General features: G+C 41.4%; 1 protein-coding gene across 3 annotated transcripts in view; it reads left to right on the forward strand.

Moving 5' to 3' along the window:
• The window catches only part of KCNK2 (potassium two pore domain channel subfamily K member 2), a 252,288-nt gene that overhangs the window by 117,015 nt on the left and 117,386 nt on the right, over positions 1–17,887 (forward strand). For all 3 annotated transcript variants that reach the window (XM_005901277.2, XM_070384776.1, XM_070384777.1), the window contains one exon: positions 2,745–3,055. In XM_005901277.2, coding sequence (XP_005901339.1) covers positions 2,745–3,055 — 311 coding nt within the window. The remainder of the gene's footprint in view (positions 1–2,744; positions 3,056–17,887) is intronic.

Raw genomic sequence — 17,887 nt, forward strand, 5'->3', positions numbered from 1 at the left:
ATGGAAACCCAGAGGGTTCCCCATATTCGTGCAGAAAGACTGTTGTTTTTTATTTTGGTGTTTCACCAGGTTCTGCCCATTCTGTCTGCCAAATGTGCATTATATATATTTCTGCTAATTAAAAAGAAAAAGCAATAACTTAAAAGAATTAAAATACACCAGGAAATGTTTTAGCTTAATAATACACACAGTACACACACAGTCTTTAAAAAAAAAAAAATCTCTTCCTTTTCCCCCTAATCATATAATATCTTAGTTTGGCATTGCAATTTAGGTTGGGATTTGGGAGCATCAAGGTAAATGGTCTTGGTGTTTTCCAGTGCTGCAGACAAGAAATCAGTGATGGGAAAAATCAGAAAGATGAGAAGAGAGCACAGAGAACTGGGGAGGAAAGGCTTGGACAGCTTCCTTCAGAGAGATAATGTGGAGTTTCTGAGTGATTTTCTGTTATTTTTGTTCCAAAGATGGCTTAATTTTAGATGATGACCTTTATTTTTCACTGAGACTCACTAAGCAGCTTGGAGGTGGGGTGAGGTGGCTAGACAGCAGATGACAGTAATTTCAGCTGTTATCAACATTTCTATTAAAATTTTCAAAAAATTAAAGCCTTGAACACGTGCTGTGCCGTGCTTAGTTAATCAGTCGTGTTGGACTCTGTGGTCTACAGTCCAGACCCCATGGACTGTAGCCATGAAACACATTTCCAGTGCTTATTTGAGATGAAGTTTCCTTTATGAATATCACGTGTTAAAAGGTGTCTGCTAATTTGTGGTTTTATTTGAAGCAGGTGACTGTATCAGGAGGAAAATGTGTACATATCTGTGCGTAGCAGGTTGAACCATTTGAAACTGCTGAAATGACCTGTACTTACGTGGAATCCCCACTTGGAGCCCAGGCTACAGTTACTTCATCAGGGGGCTGACTTCCCTTCAAAGTCAGAATCATTCAGAGTTATGCTGATTGAGGAGCACTCTGTTACCTGCCATCATTACACAACACTCCTTACTTAGGTCTGGTGCTTCACATAGCTTTGTTTGCAAAGCTTCTTTCTGATGGGCAACAGATGATTTATTTTATGAACTCCAACTGTGGCAGTCCTACATTTAACTCACAGTGGTAGACAAGAGGGCAGAGTATGTAGTCATGTGAAAATTGACACTCCTTCAGTTCAGTTCAGTTCAGTTCAGTCTCTCAGTCGTGTCCGACTCTTTGCGACTCCATGAATTGCAGCACACCAGGCCTCCCTGTCCATCACCAACTCCTGGAGTTCACTCAAACTCATGTCCACCGAGTCGGTGATGACACTCCTTATTCCCTTCTTATTTTCAAGTAATTTCAGGTACCTGTATGATGTTTGGGTGCAATTACATAGGTATTTCTTATGTACTTACCTGAAAAGTGTTATTCAGATTAGGTTATAATTTTATTAAACACCAAAGTAATTTTGGGCTTCCCTCATGGCTCGGCAGTAAAGAATCCACCTGCCAATGTAAGAGATGTGGATTCAATCCCTGGGTTGGGAAGATCCTCTGGAGAAGGAAATTCCAGTATTCTTGCCTGGGAAATCCCATGGACAGAGGGGCCTGACCGGCCATGGGGTTGAAAAAAGTCATACATGACTTAGCAACTAAACAACAACAAAGTAATTTTACTTATATTTGTAAGAATTATGGATGGTGAATCAATTATTCTGTCCAAGTTAAGGATATTTTGAAGTGTCCCCTCTTTCAGCCATTCTGTTACCCCTTTTGGTTCAGCGTTACCTTTCCAGTCAAATACTCTGTAGTAAATGGTTTATTTTCCGTTTAGCAAGTTGAAGTCTAGTATCTCTTGAATTTTCTAAAAATAAATCCATTAATGATATTTTGGAACAGCTGAGATAAATAATAAATGGATTTAGAGTCACCTCAGAGTATATGGGAATTTGTAAGAGAACGCATAAATCCACTCTAATGGAGCAATTAGCTTTATACAGAGCATGGAGGTCTAAGGTGTGAGACAAGGTTTTCATTTTTTTTCCTTGATAATGTTCACTGTTAAAATGGAAAGAACATGTCATCTCTTGGCTTCACCTGTGACTGAGCCAGAATGGGTGACAATACTTTTGTTTTTCTTTTTTCAAGATATCAGAGATTGAATAACAAAATACAGAGAATACTTAATCATGAGCCCACCTTGGACGCGGGCAAAAAGAAATGATAGAGCTATTGAGTGGTTTATTTGCTATCACATTTTACCAGATAATTACTAATGTTTTACTTCGAGCAACAATGTCTGGAGTGCAAATTCACTTATAATACAGCTCCTTTATTGTAATGAATTTTTAGATAATTTGCTTGTGATATAGAGTGTTATTGAGAACAGGAATAATACATTAGCCTTCTTTATGAGCATTCAGATATCTAGTTTAGTACCATCAACTCTTAGGAGTTCTGCAAATGTGTTCACTAGCGTGTTGGACAGGTATAAATTTTTAAATTAATTAGGAAGACTGCAGGCATTCTTTTATTCATTTTTTTTAAGGTTCTTGGTCCACCTCCTGGCTTTTTCCTCCTCCTATTGGAAACCCCAATAGCAGCAGAGAGCTGAGACCCACCCCCTTCTCCCTGAACCTCATATATGGTCCTGGATGCAACCTCATGGGCACACTTCTGCTTTAGGCTCTGGAGCTCTCACCAGGATAGCAGGTGGAATCCAGACCACTTTTGCTGACCCCTCTAACCTCCCTTCTCTGTTGTTGGCAGTGGCGGCCCCTGATTTGCTGGATCCTAAGTCTGCTGCTCAGAACTCCAAACCCAGGCTCTCCTTCTCCACCAAACCCACCGTGCTAGCTTCCCGGGTGGAGAGTGACACGACCATCAATGTTATGAAATGGAAGACGGTCTCCACGATTTTCCTGGTGGTCGTCCTCTATCTCATCATCGGAGCCACCGTGTTCAAAGCCTTGGAGCAGCCTCACGAGATTTCCCAGCGGACCACCATCGTGATCCAGAAGCAGACGTTTATTTCCCAACACGCCTGTGTCAATTCAACCGAGCTGGACGAACTCATCCAGGTAAGGCGCCCAGGAGTTGTTACTCCGTTTTCCCTGTGGGGAGGACAGGTAAGAAGAGGCAGTAACTCAGCATTTGGCCGTCCATGTGCCCGTGGGGTCCTCTTCTACTCTTCCCCTTAGCCTGGACCGCTTTGGTTTCTTTTTCTTGTTATTGTGCCGCCTCCCTCTTTTCCTGCCTTTGTCGTCTCTTCTCCTTCTCGTTTACCTTCTCCTTTATTTCTCCGGCTCGCTGCTCCTTCTCATCCCCTCCTGCCCTTGTATTTCTCTGCTGCTTTCCTGTGTCACCTCCCTTCTTTCTGTTTGCCTTGTCTTGGAACTGCCAGTGAACACCCGTGCACGTGGGGTCACCCTGCTGGAGGCCCTCAAGTTGAGAGGACCCTTGCCGGCTGAGAAGCTTGGCTGTGACAAATGAAGGGAAAGTACGAGGTGGGGAAAGTGCGATAATTGTGGCACTGGCCGTCATAGGGAAGAAAAGATGGGTTTGTGGTGTGACCCGCTTCAGGTGGGTACCCCTCATGGTTAACAAGCCATAGCTCACTTCTTTAATCTAACCAAAGTATAACTCCAGTAACTGGCCTTTTTAGGTGTCTGTGCAGAAGTGATTAATCATTGCTTCTCTAAACCCCAACTAAAAGCAATTTACTACTAACACAGAAAAATGGAGTTTTTGAATAAAAAGTAATTTAGTTTTAATGTACTCTATAATGGCAGAGTAGTATCCTTATGGAAAAACTTTTTTTTTTTTTTTCAAAAAAATGTTAATCCCAAAATGATGTAAAAATTTCAGTTAGATGCCTTGGAGATGGCTATATTTTTGTTGTAGATTTCTTTTGTTTAAAAGAATACATTGGTCCAACCAAGAATCTTGGTCAAGATGAAAACCCTAGAATTTTATTTCAAGGAGAGATCTGACTGATAGTTGAACACATTTTAATTATATATATATATTCATTTTTCTATGGAGCCTACTTTTCTTACCAGTTTTAAGTCAAATGAGGTTGAAAACCATTCTGTGAGTCATCAACTGAGCAGTTTCTTCCTTATGTTATGTTTGGTTTTTTATGTCATTTGAGTGAGCTGGGATAATCGATTGCGGGAAGAAATTATTAGTGATTTTTTACCCAGTTTCTTGCTCTACGGCCTTTCTTCTCATATTCCCTCTTGCCATGGATCCCCAAATGTTACTTCTGTCTTTTATCCCCCTATTTATAGAATACACACACAAGTTCTCATTCAAGTTTTGTTAAAAGCTATGAAAGCTAGTATGCTCTTATCCTCATCTACCACATTCAGCACTTCTGCATCTCATCTGTTGGACTTAAATTTTGGAAAGGTTCTTTAGCCACTAGATACTGAATTCCCTACTATTTGTAGATGATGGCGCCATTTTCAGTATTGACAATGTACCTGCCAGATAATATTGATTCAACCATCCCATTTCCTATTCCTGCATAAGATCATTTCCACTTCACTCTTGATTGGTGCATATCATCCGTAGCAGTACTAAAAATCTTTGAAGAATCCCCACTTCCCTTGAGTTTTAGAAGAGTTCCTGGTTATTTTGGCAGAGGGAACATGAAGTTGTGATAAAAATCTAAACTTTGGGATTGGATAAGATGTTTTAAGGAGACGGCAGTGGCACCCCACTCCAGTACTCTTGCCTGGAAAATCCCATGGAGGGAGGAGCCTGGTAGGCTGCAGTCCATGGGGTCGCTGAGGGTTGGGCATGACTGAGCGACTTCACTTTCACTTTTCACTTTCATGCATTGGAGGAGGAAATGGCAACCCACTCCAGTGTTCTTGCCTGGAGAATCCCAGGGATGGGGGAGCCTGGTGGGCTGCCATCTATGGGGTCGCATAGAGTTGGACATAACTGAAGTGACTTCGCAGCAAGATGTTTTAAACTCCATTTGAGTACTTTACTAGAGGTGTTATCTTGAACAAGTAATTTTCCTCTCTAATCCTTAATCTATCTAGAATGAAGGAAGAAGAGCTATCAAACAGGCTGCTGTGAGGAGTAACGAGATAGTCCATGTAAGGCATTGAGGTGCTCAAGAAGTGTTAGGTTTGTTTGCTCCTGTTGTGACTTTTCCTTCCCTGCTTATCCTTTAATTGGGTGGAAGCATCTGTTTCAGGTAGTTGCATTCTTACCTTCTCCAGAGAGATTGTCTTTGGCAGAAAAAGAAAATGTTACATTGTTTTTGGAATAAACACAAATGGAGCTCAGTCTATGACCTAATTTTTATTTCTTTCTGCTATCCACAGGCAATCCATTTTAGCCTTATTGATATTCACTGCTGATTGAGTATTTTTGCTTCTCAAAAAATCTTAAGGATTTTGGTGCTTAGTCAGTACTTTTAAATGCAGAGGTTACCTGTTATTTATAGTCATAGCCATCACCTTTCTAACCCTGTGGTTTAAATAAATTATTTTTCTCTCTTTGAATATAACTTCTTCTTATCAGAGAAATCTTTGTAATGGCATGGCTCCAAGGGTCAAGATCAGTGTCTAAATAGGGAGGAAAGCGAATGAGCCAGGAATCATATATTAGAATTACATTTCATTTGTGTGATTCTCATAAATTTCCAAGTGTTTTCCCCATGTTTGTTTCCCCTTTTACTCCTGCCTTAGAGCCTCATGAGTAGTCATATTAGCAGTAGTATTGCAGCACTACGGATTAGGAAACTTAACACAGAGAAAGCCCCACTGACTCACTCCGACAGTATCACTAGGATCAAAGTTCAGGTCTTCAGATCTGGTTTTATTCCTCAGAGTCTGCACTCTTTCATGGCTTTCAGTGCTGAGGGTGAATCAGGTGATGTTAGAAGTTCAGGCCTCGTGCTGATAGAGAAGGAACTCTGGATTCTTTTTGTGATGAGTGGGCAAGGAGGAGGAAGTGGATAGTAAGACAGTAAGACCCGCCTCAGTTAACCTTAGGTTACCTACATTAACCTAATCTTTGTTGTTATTGTTCAGTCACTAAGTCATGTCTGACTCTTTGTCACCCCATGAACTGCAGTATGCCAGGCTTCCCTGACCTTCACTATCTCCCGGAGGTTGCTCAAAGCCATGTCCATTCAGTCAGTGATGCCATCCAACCATCGCATCCCCTGTCACTCACTTCTGCTCCTGCCCTCAATCTTTCCCAGCATCAGGGTCTTTTGCAATGAGTCGACTCTACATCAAGTGGCAAAGTATTGGGACTTCAGCTTCAGCATCAATCCTTCCAATGAATATTCAGGATTGATTTCCTTTAGGATGAACTGGTTGGATTTCCTTGCAGTCCAAGGGACTCTCAAGAGTCTTCTCCAATACCACAGTTCAAAAGCATCATTTCTTCGGGGCTCAGCCTTCTTTATGGTCCAACTCTCACATCCATACATGACCACTGGAAAAACAGTATCTTTGACCAAATGGACCTTTGTCAGCAAAGTGATGTCTCTGCCTTTTTTTTTTTTTTTTTTTTTTACTATTAATTACACGTCTGAGTGGGCAGTTGCAACCTCATTCCATGCTGCGGTTGTGTCACAGGGTAGCCTACGTTTGGGGGCAGGGCGGGAAGGGGAGATAGGGGAATGCAGCCTTAAGGCACATGAGAGCAATTTCTTCTTCTCTTTTGATTCCCAACATGTGTGTTCCATCTAAGTGCTGTTTTTGGCACAGGCCCTCTAAGGCAAGATTGAGGTGGCGGCAGAGATATCAAGACAAAGAGATCTTTTCTGGGATGAAATACTTTGAAAACTTTGATTTTTCAACTTTCTTTACATTTGTTAGTTTGATGTCAGTACAGAAAAATATATGAAAACATCTTTAAATTTTAAGAGTCATGAATACATTAATAATAGCCAAAATTTAATGAGTAATTTCTATGTGCAAGGCAATGTTCTAACTCTTTATATGTGTTATCTCTTTTAATTCTCTTAAACAACTCTATGAGGAATGTGCTTTATTATGTATATTTAACTTATGTGAAACTGAATCAGAAGGAGCTAATTTTCTAAAAGTCAGACTGTACTGTTATTCAAAGCTAAATGGACAGACTCCAGAGCCTGTGCTTTTTGTTCTTAAATTTACTGCCTCTAAAAACAGGTAATAAGCATTAAAGTTTGCTGCAAAGTTTTCTATCATTTTATTTAGTAAAGTGTAATGAATATCAAATTATAGTCCTCTATATGCAATGATTTATATTCAATAGCATAGCTTTCTCTCCATATACATAGAGAATATATAACCTGTATTTTAATATTCTTTTTGGACAACACTTGCTGGTTTACTCCTGTTTGAATGTTGTAAGCCCGTAGAGGCATAGTTATATTGCTTTTAAGTCACTTCAGTCGTGTCCAACTCTGTGCCACCCCATAGATGGCAGCCCACTAGGCTCCTCTGTCCCTGGGATTCTCCAGGCAAGAACACTGGAGTGGGTTGCCATTTCCTTCTCCAATGCATGAAAGTGAAAAGTGAAAGTGAAGTCGCTCAGTCGTGTCCGACTCTTAGCGACCCCATGGACTGCAGCTTACCAGGCTCCTCCATCCATGGGATTTTCCAGGCAAGAGTACTGGAGTGGGGTGCCATTGCCTTCTCCAATATGTGAAAAAAAGTGAAAGTGTTAGATACTCAGTCCTACTCTTTGGACTGTAGCCTACCAGGCTTATCTGTCCATGAAATTCTTCAGGCAAGAACACTGGAGTAGGTTGTCGTTCTCTTCTCCTGGAGATCTTCTCACCCAGGGGTCAAACCTGGGTCTCCTGAGTGGCAGGCAGATTCTTTACTGTCTGAGCTACAGGTTGCTGTTGTTGTTCAGTTGCCAAGTCGTGTCCAGCTCTGCTCGATCCCACGGACTGCAGCACACCAGGCATCCCTGTCCCTCACCATCCTGGAGTTTGCCCAGGTTCACGTCCATTGAACTGGTGATGCCATCCAACCATCTTATCCTCTGTTGCCCTCTTCTCCTTCTGCCTTCACTCTTTCCCAGCATCAGGGTCTTTTGCAATGAGTCAGGTATTTGCATCAGGTGGCCAAAATATTAGAGCTTCAGCTATAGCATCAGCCCTTCCAAAGAGTATTCAGGTTTGATCTCCTTGCTGTTCAAGGGACTTGCAAGAGTCAGCTCCAGCACCACAGTTCGAAAGCATCAATTTTGCAGCACTCAGCCTTCTTTATTGTCCAGCTCTCACATCCATACGTGACTACTGGAAAACTCTTATATTAGGTGTACCTGGTTTTGATCTAGTTATTTCCGTGTTTGCTTAATCAGTTATGAGATTTTAAAAAAGAGCAAAAATTTTTGATCTATTCATTGATACAAAGTATTTCATGGGATATTTGACTTTTGTTTTACCATTTGAGCTCTACCCTCTGTGAGGTAGGTGGGTAAGTTATTCTATCTGCTCTTTGGGTGAAGAAACGGACACATTTAACATGTGGTAGGTCGTGTGGTAGCCTCAGATCTAGGTCTTGGAGTCTTCCTGTTGGGGGATTATATTCTCTGCATGGTTCCCTCCTTTCAGTTTTGTCCTTACGGATTCATTCAGTGGCGTTTATTGAGCACTTCCACTGTGTTGACCTTTGTGCTGGATATTGAGCCAAGTAAAGTGATGGAAATAACTTGGCTTCTCTTAAGATCCTCTCTCCTCCAGGGTCAGTGGAGGAGACTGTTATGAACTTAATCATAAGGTAAGCACTTACGGATTGGAGCTGAGCTGCTGAGGAAGAAATTAACCACCCAGTGAGAGTGGAGAAGACACAGAAAAGTAGTGCAAGGGAAACTGGATTTTCATTGTGGAATCAGAGCTCTCTGGAGGAAGACTGGGGATCAGCAGATGTTTGAGGCAGAAGGCATGGTGTAACTGGATTGTCTGGGTGTGACAGGCGGCATTATGAGCAAGTCTGGCAGAGGAGAGCAAGGCCTCTTGTTCCATATGAAGGAGGTGGGCTTTATCCTAGGCCTGGTCCCCTCCTTCTGGAGGAGGGGTGCCACTGAGGGCATTGGCTGGGTACCAGGGGATGCCTGGAGCTACCTGCCTTCTTAGAATGCCAACAGACTAGACTTAAAAAAAAAGAAACACTTTGTTTTATATTAATTCTACTATCACTTATTCATTCACAAGTATTTATTAAATTCCTGCTATGTGCATTGTCCCAGCCACTGAAACACAGTAGAGAATAAAACATGAAAATTCTTGCTCTGGGTGAGCTTGCATTCTCCTAAGGGAAGAGAGTTTGTTAGGGAGTGATAAGTCTCAGGAGGGAAAAATAAGAGTGAAGAGGGGTAGGAAATGTTGGATGGTCCTGGTGATGAATGTTAGATAAGGTCACTGAAGAAGCTTCACGGATAAGGTGATTTTTAATGAAGGAATTAACTCAGGAACCATTTGGGGAATAACACTCAGCAGAGGGTTCTGCATATCCCAGAGATGAGAGCGTCCCTTGCGTGCAGAGGAGCAGCTGGGATTCTGGGAGGGCATGGGAGAGAGGGATGTCAGGCAGGTAATGAGGGCCAAGTCTTGTAGGGCCTTGTAAGTGATGATCAGGAGTTTGGCTCTTTTGGTACAGATGAGTGTTCTCTGGCGTGTGTTTCACCAGGATCCCTCTGGCTGCTGACTTGAGAATAGACTGCAGGAGGCCAAAGGCAGAAACCGAGAAAGCAGTTCTGAGGCTCCTGTGATAATCCTGGTGATGGATCAGGGATAAGGGGAGCTTGAAATAAGGTGGTTGTGGTAAAGGTTGAAAGATATGGTCAGATTCCAGATATAGTTTGCAAGGCTAGCCAGTGAGACTTACTCACGGACAAGATGGGTAGGGCAAAGGTGAGGCGTTAAAGGTAACCCCAATATGTTTGTCCTGAAGAACTAAGAGAAGGCAGTTTTCATTTTTCTGAGATGAGGAAGAGAGCCGGGGGAGCTTAGTTTTGGGCTCTGATAGTGTCCTTTAGACAGACTTTGGTTACTGAAGAAGATCCCTGCGTGTGTGCATGCTAAGTCACTTCTGTCGTGTCTGACACTTTGCGACCCTGTGGACTGTAGCCCACCAGGCTCCTCTGTCCATGGGATTCTCCAGGCAAGAATACTGGCGTGAGTTGCCATGCCCTCCTCTAGGGGTCTTCCCAAGCCAGGGATTGAACCCACAACTCTTATGTCTCTTGCATTGGTAGATGGGTTCTTTACCACTCGTGCCACCTGTAAAGCCCAAAGAAGATTCATAGGACCCCCAGTAACAGTCAGGGAACATGGCACAGTACGGCAGCACCCACAGTCCATACTCTTTCCTTGGATCAAGAACCTCTGGTGTATGCTTAGAACGCCATGGGACCAGGAAGACCAAAACAGCATCTTGACTGGAGTTTCCGGTCCCCTGCTGGCCACTTCGGCATTTTCTTGCCATACCGTCAGCCTCGGTAGCACCGCTTTCCAGGAGACTCTCTGGGACCAGGTGCAAATCATCTGTCACACTGTCATCCACAAATAATGCCGACAAGCTGGTGCTCACCTCCCTGAAGCGCCTCAGGCCGTGGTTATAAGACAGCCTTGATCGGCGTGTCTCATGCCTTTACCAGGGGACGGTGTTGTGTGGTTATTGTAGCCCAACGGCTCAGGCCAATTCCAGCCCAGCCAAGTTAAACGTGAGATGCCTGTGAGCACATCCAAGGGTTGATGTTGTGTGGGATGCTGGAGATGTGTTGGCCTTTTGGGGAAGGGTCAGGAGGAAGATATCCTTTTGGAACTCATCTTTATGCCCAAACCATTTGAAGTCAAGACTTTGGATAAAATCACCTGGAGAATGGGTGTAGGTTGAGATGGACAAAGATTATAGTAAACTCCCAGGAGAACGTTCAACATGTCGAAGTTGCTAAGAAATAGATCCCGAATTTACGTGAATGATTGATTTACAACCTAAGAGTTCAAGGAGGTTTCTCTCATTTTAGCAGCCTGTATCACCCCATTCCCCCACACTTCCTAAGGTTACATTTTCTTTGCATAGAGACCCTTTAAAGAAACATGTAAAAAGTGGTCTCTAATCATGGGAGCCACTGAAAATGTTTGAATGGGGGGCAATTATGTTTGAGACTGTTTCTCTTTTAATGGCAAATAGGATAGTTGGGAGTATGAAAAATGCACAAAAATATACTGATTGTATATGGTAGTGAGTGATACTACATGGTTCTACATAGTATCGTGATTCATACCGTTCTGTATACAATGGTTTGGTAGCTATTATTTTATTTTGTATAAGCATCCAGGTATATAAAATACTTGGCTTCCATTTAGGGCAGCATGTGTTCATCTTTTATACATATGTGTGTGTTTGCATGTGTGTGTGCTTAGTGGCTCAGTCACGTCTGACTCTCTTGGAACCTATGGACTGTAGCCTGCCTCCTATATCCATGGGATTCTCCAGACAAGAATACTGGAGTGGCTTGTCATTTCCTGCTCCGGGGGATCTTCCCAACCCAGGAATTGAACCCACTTCTCATGCATCTCCTGCGTTGGCAGAAGAAATCTACCACTTTACCACTGTGCCACCTGCGAAGCCCCATATATATGATACACACACACATATGTTCATCTTTGATCATTTTATTTATGGATACAATATCATGTTGTCCAGAAAGCATCTAAAATGGCTGTCTTTTCTTTTGGATGAATTTTGGCTTTAGAACATTATTTTAACAAAAAAAGAAATACCCCCCAAATATTTAAACATCCCATAAATACTTTTGGGTTAATCTCCGGAGAAGGCACTTTTAGACAGCATAATGTGTAAACTTCCAGTTGCTGTTTGTTGTTCAGTCGCTCAGTGATGACCAACTCTTTGTGACCCCATGGACTACAGCGCACCAGGCTGTCCTTCACTATCTCGTTTGCTCAAACTCATGTCCATTGAGTTGATGATGTCATACAACCATCTCATCCTCTGTCATCCCCTTCTCCCTCTAGTAGCATGGATTATTTTACCAGAATATCTAGGAGTTATTTAAAAAACTGGGATTCAAGGGTGAGGATTGCTCAGGAGCACTGTCTTCACAGTTACAAGACGGAATATGGTATCAAGGGTGATACAGAAGTCTTAAGGAAAACCTTGTCAATTTCCAGTTTTCCTGGGATTTCCTGGAATTCTCTCATTTGCTACTTTCTTAGTGAGATGTGTTTGCCTCCCGTCTCTCCCTATATTTTAATGCAATATGACTTTCAGAGTGAAAGCATTGAAATAGAAAACTTTTTTTCCAGGTGTAAGTACTTTAAGTAACAACTGAGATATTTTCATTCACTGTTTTCTAATTACACTTAAGTTTTTGTATAAAGCATAAAAGTAGTTGTCAGAAAAATATTTTATCTCCAAAGGATATATGAAAATTAAGTAGTTAATATTTGTTAAAAGATTAGTAAGGTGCTATATGAATATTATATATCAATAAAATATGACCCAAACTGATATCATTAAAAAGGATTATTTTCAAATAATAATGACATGATTTGATAGCTGGAATGGTTATTGGAGAATATGAGAAATTCTTTTGCAAATACATTGTAATACATTTAAAAATAGATTTTGGCTGACAATTTATTTGGGCTAAACTAAAAACATGACTTAAATGTAAAGCTAAAATGGTATTAGAGTGAAGCTTGATTAGTATATATCTGTCAATATAAATTATGATGGTGGCTGTAAAATTCTTAGAGTTGTATATTTACATTTTAATTTTGTCATATATTTGAATACTATTTTGCATGTTAAGGCATATTACATTACTTAATTCACACAGCCCATGACATGTATATTTTAGTTCACATTTGTACAATGTGGAAACTGAGGCACAGACAGATTAAGTGCCTTGTGGTTCAGGAAGAGACAAAATGGTACCTTGATTAGATTCTTCCTTGTGACTCCATCTCCAGGGCCTTTTGCTTAGATGGTTACACAAGAATGTGTGTAGCAGAATGTCTAGTGATAGTAAATACCCAATAAGTATTTAGTTCAAGGGTGCTGGACTGTGCTGTGCTTAGTCACTCAGTTATGTCTGACTCTGCAACCCCATGGACTGTAGCCCACTGGGCTCCTCTGTCCATGGGATTCTCCAGGCAAGAATACTGGAGTTGGTTGCCATGCCCTCCTCCAGGGGATCTCCCCAACCCAGGGATCGAACCCAGGTCTCCCACATTGCAGGCAGTTTCTTTACTGTCTGAGCCACCAGGGAAGCCCAAAAATATTGGAGTGGGAAGCCCATCCCTTCTCCAGATCTTCCTGACCCAGGAATCCAACCGCGGTCTCCTGCATTGCAGGTGGGTTCTTTACCAGCTGAGCTACCCCAGAAGCCCTAGTTCAAGAATACATCTTTTTAAGAAGTAATTTGATTTTGTTTGGTCAGGAAGCAGAGAGGTTATTCTTCATCATCCCCTTTTGTAGATAAGGAAACTGAGGCACAGAATGTCTAACCCCAGGTTACTCAGCCTTTTTTGGCTTAAGGTCCCGACAGTGGCATAACGAGCATTAGAATTGCAGAGTTGTCCTTCTGGAGATTCTGTAGTTCGTTTCCATTGTTCCAAATGCCTTTTTGAAAGCAACATTATTTTCTTGTGTGTTCTCACCCTGGGTCCCGGTTTTATCCAGTCCTGCAAACTAGATCAGATTTCTGACTTGTGCACCAAGGAGACACCGTCTTCATTTGAAGTTGCTAGTGCACCTATACACTCCTTGCTGTGCTTAGATCAGCAGCAGAAGGTGCAGCAGGTCTGTGAGTGTGAAGGCAAGATAGATGCTGTGGAAAGCTAGAGTACAATTATAAGGCCACAATGAGCAGCTAAAATATAATGCAGAAACACGTGGTGAGGCACAAGTCATGCTGAAGCCTGAGCAGGTGAGGTAAGTCAGGGAAGGCGATTTAGAGCTGGTGAATTCTTACCTGGAAGGAGGAGGTGGACAGAAGTGAAGAGTGGAAAAGCAGAGGGAAATAATTGCAACAGACTAAGTTAACATTCTGTCTGTAGGATTATAGCACTTGCATCCCTTTCTTGACTTGTAACATTCACAAAGTATTAATAGTATCTTGTACAAAATCCAGGTGATTCCAGTAGATATCAAGAAGAAGGTAACAATCTGAAGTACTTCCCCCCAGAGTTGGCCAAGACCTCTCTTTAGGCATTATGTACAAATGGAATAGACTGGTGTGTGTGTGTGTGTGCGCACATATTCACATGTCCATGCAGAACTGTACACACAAGGGATCACATAGGCATGCCATTTTGCCATCTCCATTTTTTGCTCACCGTTGTGTAGGGGGCAATTCAGGAATATTCCAAGTCTTCATGTTAGATATCGTCTGAAGGGTTTTGACATAGAAGACCTAACACAGAGTGCTGACCGCCCCCAATGTCCCTTGTGGTGGGGATTTTAATTCTCTTTTGGTCCTTTGGTCCAAATGGTTCATTCTTTTCATAAGTAATGTGTAGAGGAAACTGAAGCATTGACTGAAGGGTTCAAGTACGGAGTATTGAAGAGTATAGACTAGAGCGTGTGGCATTGCAAGAGAGAACTACTCCTCTCCTCTAGATCTTGGAGTAGTAGAACTGCTACATCCTGAAATGTTTTCATCTCAGGAAATGAATGATGGTTCTTTTTTAGCCATTAAACTGGGAGCCTCTGGTCTAAACTCAGAGGCATGGCCCCATTCATTCCTATTTTGTTAATTTTAAGTATTCACATAGATTAGATGATATCCTTTTCAGTAAGGGAATGAGATGATGTTTTCTATCTTTTTCAGCTGCTTCCCTGCCTTTTATCTTTATGAACATTTGAATATCTTGGCTGAATCAAGAAGAGTAATTTATCTAGCTTAGGATTTCTTACTCTTAACAATGGTACTAAGGAACATTTAGAAACAGTACCATGGTTCCCTTTATAAAGCCAGCTTTAAAAGGGATATGTCTACCCTGTGCATTCTGACATTATAAAAAATCTGTCATGGATCTAATATCCATAAGCTTCATTTATCTAAACTCTTTGAATTTAGCTGTATTTCACCCTGTACTTTCTCTTGAGATATGTCTCACTTTCTATTCAATAAAGTTTTTCCTTTCATTTGCTCTTTTATAGAATTACATCCTTTAAGTTTTAAGCCACTTGCCTAGTGAATTTTGCAAACAAAGGAATGTAATTCCCATCTAAAGAGAGGGACACTGTCTTTTTAATCTTCATCCCCTACCGCATCTAAATTCATTCTCACTCAGCTTGTATGCTTTTATAATTCTTGACGATGTGTCTTGGGTCTTTGACTTTCTGGTAGTCGTGTTTTTTAATCTTTTCCTTAGCTTACAGCGTCTCCTAGATTATTTTACTTATCCTTTTTTGAAGGATAAGTTAACATTTTGATAAGTGTCAATTAAATCTGTGGACAGTATTCCAGAAGAGGAGGAATCATAATGTAGCACAAGAGTGTCTGCCGGTTTTGATTCTTTCTGTCCTTTTTTTTTCCCTTCTGTTTTCCTTCTGTTACCTGTCTAGTAATGCCTAGCATTTGTATGCTAGCTTTGTTGAATGATGCCTTCAGGCAAAGAATTGCAGTTATTTGAGGCTTCTTCTAGGTTACTGAAAACACTATTTGAAAAGGGTGCATGCGTGTGTCCTCATTTGCTCAGTCGTGTCCGACTCTGTGACCACATGGACTGTAGCCCATCAGGCTCCACTGTCCATGGGGTTTCCCAGGCAAGAATACTGAAGTGGGTTGCCAATTCCTCCTCCAGGGGATCTTCCCAACCCAGGGATCGAACCTGTGTCTCTTGCATTGGCAGGCTGATTCTTTACCACTGAGCCACCTTGGAAGCTCATTTGAAAAGGGTAACCTAGGTTATTTTCTCACAAGTCCATTAGTTTTCACTTGACAAAGATGAGCTTCAATTCTTATTCGTGTGCCTCTTCACGCAGGCACGTGAGATTTTAAAAATTTAGTTGAACATCAGGCATTTCACAATCCTCAAGATCATGGTAGTACTTCCACTCTTTGACATTTCCCTTTTTAGTGTAAAATTAAAACTGCAGAACAGATACCTTCAAACAGATTTAAGCCTTTCAGATATATATGTATTGTATCTACATTTCTAAACTATTAAAGGCTTTCCTTTTAGATCTGTAACCAAATGTATGCTTTTTTTTTTTACAAAGAATGTTTGTTTCTCAGTCTTTAGTACATACTCTTCTTTTTATGACTTCTTACATTTTGTTAATTAGTTTCTATGTCCTTATGCACTCCCTTATAATAGCTATTTGATTGGCAAAGCCTCCTTTCTCTATGCACAACTGCTTTATTTCCCCTCTATGATTAGTTATCTTGCATATGTGTTCAAAAATATACTCAATGTGCTTTCATTCTGTTCTGATTTTAATTTTTCTCAGAAAACTCCAGTTTATTTAGAATTTGTTGTTATATGTGAGAGAGCTCCAATTAGTCCTCAGTCTATAATAATGTTTTGTGAAACTGCCAATATTTGCAGTGTCAAGTTTAAAAATGGCTTCCCAGTGGCTCAGAGGTAAAGAATCTACCTGCCAATGCAGGAGACACAGGAGATGCAGGCTTGACCCCTGGGTTGGGAAGATCCCCTGGAAAAGGAAATGGCAACCTACTCTAGTATTATTGCCTGGAAAATCCCACAGAGAGAGGAGCCTCTCGGGCTACAATCCATGGGGTGGCAAAGAGTTGGACACGACTTAGTGACTGAGCAGCAAGAGCAGCAGCCAGCCAGCAAGTTTAAAAGTATGTGCTTCTTTTTAGGGGTACCTAAGAAATCACAGCTTACCAGAAACTTGTAGAAGTAAGTTATGAAAAAAAAATAAATAAAATGAGATTATTATTTTATAATTAAAAAAAAAAAAAAAGAAGTAAGTTATGTTCTCCGGTGGTGTGACCATAAAGGGGACTCTGGGCAATAAGGAAAGTGACGAATGTGAGCACTTTGGACAAGGTGAAGGCCCGCAGTAGACACTGTCACACGACCAGGTTGGTTGCAGTGATGCACATTTCAGTAAAAAGAATTTTTAATTCTTAAATGTTCCCTTTTTAGGGTCCCCACATAGTTTCTTGGCTATTGTAAAACCTCTTTTCTCCAGTTATGCATCTATTGTTATTTTGCTAAAACTCACTTCGAGGAATACGGGGGGGTCATCAGAACTCATAAGCTAAAACAGGGCATGTTCCTTTGGGGCAAATGAAAAGTTCTCCTTTCCCGTCACTGTTATTCATATATATAGAGAGAGGGAGATTTAAAAATATTTGATATAAGGGACGGATATGGTAAAAGGCGCTCCTCTCTCCTTGGACATCGTGTGCATCGGCCTAAGAGGACACTAATGGTGCCGGGGAAGCAGAGTCTGAGATTCGTGGGTGAGGAGACACTGGCCCGTGTCCGTTCAGATATTTGGTGTGGCTCTGAGAGCAGAGGTACCTCGCTTCTCCTCCATGTTTGAAGGGGCATCCTTAGGGAGGTTTTGTGTTAACCAAGAGTCACATGTATCTGTGGTGCTGTGTGTGTTTCCAACAAGGTGACAGTGTAGTCAGGATTCACTAACAGATTTCCAAGCAAGGCAAGGCCAAATGGGTTAGAAAGGAGAAGATTGCTATTAGATGGTAGAGTTCTTATGTTTTATTTTCAGGGGGAATAAAGGGAAGGTCTTACTTTCTTTAAAATAGTCCTGGAGATGAATACAAATTATGTTCTTTAGTGGGCAGCATATTTTCACGTAGCAGCATCCAGGTGTTTCTTGAGCAAAGAAGCAGCTGGTGAATATGGCAGAAATCTCCTTGGCTTTGACTTTAGAGCCTGCTCAGGCGATTGTGCTGTTTTCTAG

This window comes from Bos mutus, chromosome 16 (assembly GCF_027580195.1).
Source record: "Bos mutus isolate GX-2022 chromosome 16, NWIPB_WYAK_1.1, whole genome shotgun sequence".
Classification (NCBI taxonomy): domain Eukaryota; kingdom Metazoa; phylum Chordata; class Mammalia; order Artiodactyla; family Bovidae; genus Bos; species Bos mutus.